Below are 5,677 nucleotides of genomic sequence, written 5' to 3' on the forward strand. Positions count from 1 at the left end.
ACTTCATTTGCCAGTTCCCTCAGGACTTACAAATGCACCACATCAGATTCCATGGACTTGTGCAGGTGCTCCCAAACCTGAACTTCTCCTACAGTAGGTGGTTTTTCATTCTCCTGGACCCTTCCTCTGCTTTCTAGGACTTGGGCAGTGTGGCACAAGCACTTGCCGGTGAAGACTGAGGCAAAAAAGTCATTGAGCACCTCAGCCTTCTCAATGTCCCGGTGACCAGATCTCCCATTGCCTTCCGGAGAGGGCCCAAATGTTCCCTAGTTTTCCTTTTCTCCCCAACATACCTGTAGAAGCTTTTTTTGTTGCCCTTGACATCTCTGGCCAAATTTAATTCTGTCAGGGCCTTGGCTTTCCTAACCTGACCCCTGGCCACTCGGGCAATTTCTCTGTATTCATCCCAGGTTACCCATCCTACCTTCCACCCTCTGTAGGCTTCTTTTTTGATCCTAAGTTTGTTCAGGATCTTCCTGTCTGCTCATGCAGGCAATATATTTTGAGTTTCTGAAGAGAAGTGGTGATTATTTCACTAAAGAGTTAAATACTAATAAAAAAAGTACAGTCACTAAAGTACTAACGAACATACAGCCTATGAGATAAAACACTGGGCTGCAAACAAGAGAAAATAGTTATTTGCAGACTGCTTTGTGCAGACTATTTCATTTCCTCAAAATGTTTTCCTTATGCATTTTGAAAATACTACTTATACTAGATAGAATATTTTGTGTAATAAAAACACCAATGATAATAACAATGTTAAAATTTTAGTTATTTTAAAGTAAGTTGTTTCTGTTCATTAGTATGAAATGCATTTATTTAGTATTTATTTTAGTACTATTGTGAATGTACTTAGTTAATGATTTGAATTGCATTTATTTTTAGGAATAAAAAAAATTTTTGGTAAAAAGCGATCTAGAAGTATATTGCACAATTTTCACTGTAAAACATACACACAAATACCACACTCACACATACAGTTTAAATTGAGTAAACCACCATCTGTGGGATTACCAGGATTTTACTACCACAGCCTTGTTACGTAAAGAGCTTCATCAACAACTGAATACTTATTTCTTTATGTTGAATTTTTGGTAGGAGATTTTATGAGTGCAGTTTTCAATATTTCTATATCTTTAACACCAAATCAATTCAAGCAGGTACTCAGGTCCTTATGTAGGAAAAATTCAAACAAAAACCTATGACATTCAAGAAGTCATCTAAAATACGCTGTCATAACACCAAGTAAATGTTTTGAAAGTTTAACCTAAGAATCAGTCACTACTAGAGGGCATATTGTAAAACTTATCCCACTCTGTCAGTGAGACAGTGCCTTATTAAAAGGTATGTTGCAATTTCAGACATTGATTTGGAGAAGGTTCTAAATTCTAATAACTTCGAAAGCTTCAAAATAATTTTCTAGCACTGATAGGTAAATTTTAAAAACGAAAATGTGAAACTTCAACAACTCAACTCCCTGGAAACTCTTACCTTCATAAAAGAGGATGATATATTCTTGGTTTATATATTTGTGGCAGTAATCCAGAAAAAGCAAATTATACCATTAAAAATGCGTGTCTTCTATTTTTACCAAACTCCCACCGGCCTGCAGAAATATTACTTGTATTTTTAATTGTTTCCTTACTTAGCATATGCCGGAGCAACCCAGTATGGATTCTCCTCCGCTTCCTTTGCGTGACGTAAAATAGCTTCTCGAGGGTTGCTATCATCTGTTTTATCCAGTGCAATATTCTTGACTATATATGATGACAAGGTACCTCCGTGAGTTCCAACACGCCCACCGCGACCTGTAGCAAAAAAAAGAAAGAGTATTTTAGAGAATAATATTTCAGAAACAAACAGAGAAATATTTTATTGTGTCTATAACAGTGATCTGATACAAAGAAGTTACTTTATACTATAGGAAGAGTCTAATTTAGAGCTGCATTCACTCAAGTGTTTTACTGACTAAGAGATTATTAATTTGTTCCAGGCAAGCACTCCAATCAAAACCCAGTGTCTTACAGTGCTGGACACTGGCTATACATATATAGTAGAGTCACCACCCATAAAAGTTTGAATGCAAATCCAAGTGAGTGTAGAACCCAAGCATAACGCTCCATTTGACGTGTGACAGTCTGAAATGATTATGCCTGGATTACCTGGTCCTGCCACTGGAGGTTCAGGTTTGTGAGACTTCATGGGGTCCAGTCTATCCTTCTCCAGCTGTTTCCTGGTGCTTCGTTGTCGTGGTTCACGGAACATCGGAAGCGCATGGGCTAAGAGTCACAGTTCAGAGAAAAAGTAACATTAGAAATTCCTTTCTTTTTTTGAAAGTTTTAATCACAGACACAAAGACTGAGATTCTTTCTTGCAGTGGAAAAGGTGGTGGAAGCTAGCAGCCTCCCAGTTCTCCCATAACCAAGCAGCAGTTCACTGAGGTGTATTTTAGAGAGCTACTTCCTGATGAATTTTTCAAATATGAAAGCAGACAGATTTCCAGGGTTCCTTCAGACAGAAGCCTTTCATCTGAAATATTGTTTGCACAGTTTCTGCATATTTAATTTACTCCTCTGTCATTCAGCTCTCAACATTAGCACTGTGACCAACCAGTTGCTCTTCTCTGAATTGTCCATGTTTCTATACAAAACCCTAGATGCATTCTCGGATCTGAAACAGAGAGGGGCGGAATCCCCTCAATGATCCAAAATACAATGTTTCTGCATATGAAGTCACAGTCATGTGGTCTTTTTAAATTATAAGATTAATCAAGCTTGGAAGACCACCCATAACTGAGACAATGTGGCTAAATTATCAGGATTTAAAACTTCTATTTCCTCATAAACCTGCTACAGTATCTTCAGTCACAGAAATGGTTTTGGTCTGCTCAGACAACACATTGGTCAGCAACAGAGAAATACCACGTTAAGACACATGGTATTCTTGTGGTGAGGTTTAGCTCTCCCATTCAGGTGTGCTGATTGTCGCCGTTTCCCAATACGTGCGGAACTGTGTTGGGGTGAAAGACCCAACAAAGACAAAAACCAACTAAACAAATCTTAAGTTTAGGGGCACTGGCTCTACACTGAATAAAAAAGGGAAAACAGCATCCAGGGACATACCAGTTTGATTTTCCAGCTTATTTCTGGAAGACTGCTCAATTTGTTAGAGTGAGTGAAGTCAAAGCCATGTGACACAGCAGCAGATCTTTGGAAATAAATGTTTAGGTTTTATTTTCACAGATTTCATGAACTATGAAATGCCTGGGACAATTTGCTGGCAAGCACTAAGCTTCATCAGTTTGCATAGAGCATCTGAGGTGACTATGCATAGATCCAAGTTTTGCCGCTTGTGGAGTCAAGGCTGCCTAAGGGAAACCCAAACTACATATTCCTGTGTTTTAAAAGTAAACCTAATCCCTCAAAACAACATTCCTGCATTTTAAATAGCTACTATGAGCAATCCTGAGATTAAAGAGCAGCTAGAAGTCTGAAGAGGGAAAAAAAAAAAAAAAAAAAAAAAAAGAGAGAGACGAAGAAAAAAAGGAAGGAAAAAGGTGTTGATTCACATATTCACAAATGGATCTCCGAGATCTTCAGTTCTTTCCAGTTCTATCTGTAAGCTTAAAACACAGACATCTAATCTCTGAAAAGTTTCCAAAATATGCAACAAACTTAAAAATTTGCAAAGCAAATCTTTATAACATTTTTCTGCATTGCTTTATAAGCCAGTACCCCTACTGAGATTCAAAATTATATGTAAGAAACAATTCAACAGCTAAAACAGTGATAAAATACTGAAACTGCGTAACTGGGACCTAAATCTTTGAATGGCATATATAAATGCCATTGAATACACAAGTTCCATTGGATTTTAAGCTGAAAGATTTTTAAAAATCTCTTTATAGTATAAACACTGTATACACAAAGTATTTTGATACTAGACCATGTGCTGATACAGTCAAGGCTGTAGGAAGGATGGATTGAGAAGAGCACCCAAAGGAGATAAATATCCTTAATCTTTGCTAGTGGCTACTTTATCCACTGCTACCCAAAAGCTGTAGCTGGACATCTGCAGTAGTGAGGTAAGCTGCAGATAGTTCTGGCTAGCAAAGTACTTGAGATGAGAACTCAGAACCAATGAGCCTCATATGGACCCGGTTTCTCCTTCTAAGCTTTCTTTCTGTTTATTATGCTGCCAAGCTACTTTGTTCTGCAGAAATGGTTTTAGCTATTTCTAAGACTAGGACCACTGGAAAACAGAGCTGAATCTGAACACCATGGAACTGGAAGAGGATGAAGAGAAGTAGGACAGCACACAACTGTATAACTGTTCTCATTTCACATGAGGAAACACTACATAAGGTGATGCTAATGGGGAAGGCCAAAATCTCTCAGTTGATCTCATCTTCTTCTAATCTGCCCTTCGAATTTGCTCAAGACCTATCTCTAATGTCTCCGATTTAGACACTGAACTGTTAATATTCCTAAGTGACAAAAAACATCCTAAATGCATCTAAACTTACCAATTTACTTATGCAAAACTGAAGACTTAAGAAAGTTCCAAAATTTCAGAGTCTTTTGGTTGGGTTTTTTGTTTTGGTTTGGGTTTTTTTAAGGCAGTTGTCCTTTCAGGCTTTTAGGTGCATCAGAATCTATAAACCAACCATTATTATTAACTTTACAAAGCATACAGAATATATACCTTTCAGGTTGTGCAAGGCTACAAAAAAATTTATATGAAGCACTAACATCTCACACCAATGATCAATACTTAATGAAAGACTGAAACTTTTCAGAGGGGAAAATATAAAGCTAAATTATCTGCAAATAATTTCAAACCTGAGAAATAGATAAGGATGCAGCTACAAAGACATGTTTAAATTCCTTACGTGTTATGATGTAATCCTGTGTAAGAGTCTCTGCTTGTCTCTCCTTTCGTTTTGTTTTGACCACACATAATTTTGCTCCCCTAGGAGGAAACATACAGCAGTTCAGTTGGTCTTTTTATATCAAACAGAAACCATTTTATATTCAATACATAGTCTCAACAAAATTAGATAGCACTTTTAATATTAATGAATGTGTGCATCTTTGCCTTTCCATGCACACATGAAGGAGGGTAGAGAGATTAGTGTTTCTCTTATAGAGCAGTTTATATGATATGTGGAAATAAGGGTGGCAGATTCATTTCACACTTCATTTGTCCACAGTACTTGCAGCGTGCACACTGAAAGTACTCCTCTCCAGACAAAGGCAATGATTTGCTCCTAGTACTCTTCCTAAGCAGCAGAGGTGGCAGTTATCTAACCAGAGGTGTCTGTAACACAGGAAAGCACTGCATAAGCCTGGCTGCAGCAAGACTGATTTAAAGTGGTAGTATTTTCCTCCTCATGATAAGTACCAGGAAACAAACTGGGTATACAACTGAGCTAGGGCTCCTGTTGTCTGTGCCTAGAAGACTCAGACTGCCCTCTGGAGAGGGGTCCAAACAATGATGACCAACTCTCTTGTTCTCTCTATTGACAAAGACCCGAAAAATTATTATTATTTCTGATAACCTTGTAAACCATAATTTATCTTCACATCCAAGTGTCCAAGTCACAGTATGTATTCAGAAACTGTGAACTGCAACAGTATGTTTTTGGATGCCAGTGAAACAAAAATGAGCACTA

The 5,677-nt window shown here is 37.6% G+C and overlaps 1 protein-coding gene across 1 annotated transcript in view; it reads right to left on the minus strand.

The window, feature by feature from the left end:
* Positions 1-1,648: 1,648 nt before the first annotated feature.
* WDR70 (WD repeat domain 70) overlaps positions 1,649-5,677 on the minus strand; it is a gene marked incomplete at both ends in the record, with an annotated part of 28,412 nt that continues 24,383 nt past the window's right edge. The window contains 3 exons of the mRNA XM_010167850.1: positions 1,649-1,811; positions 2,166-2,282; positions 4,895-4,974. Coding sequence (XP_010166152.1) covers positions 1,649-1,811; positions 2,166-2,282; positions 4,895-4,974 — 360 coding nt within the window. The remainder of the gene's footprint in view (positions 1,812-2,165; positions 2,283-4,894; positions 4,975-5,677) is intronic.

The sequence above is a fragment of the Antrostomus carolinensis genome, unplaced genomic scaffold (assembly GCF_000700745.2).
Source record: "Antrostomus carolinensis isolate BGI_N321 unplaced genomic scaffold, ASM70074v2 scaffold9130, whole genome shotgun sequence".
Classification (NCBI taxonomy): Eukaryota; Metazoa; Chordata; class Aves; order Caprimulgiformes; family Caprimulgidae; genus Antrostomus; species Antrostomus carolinensis.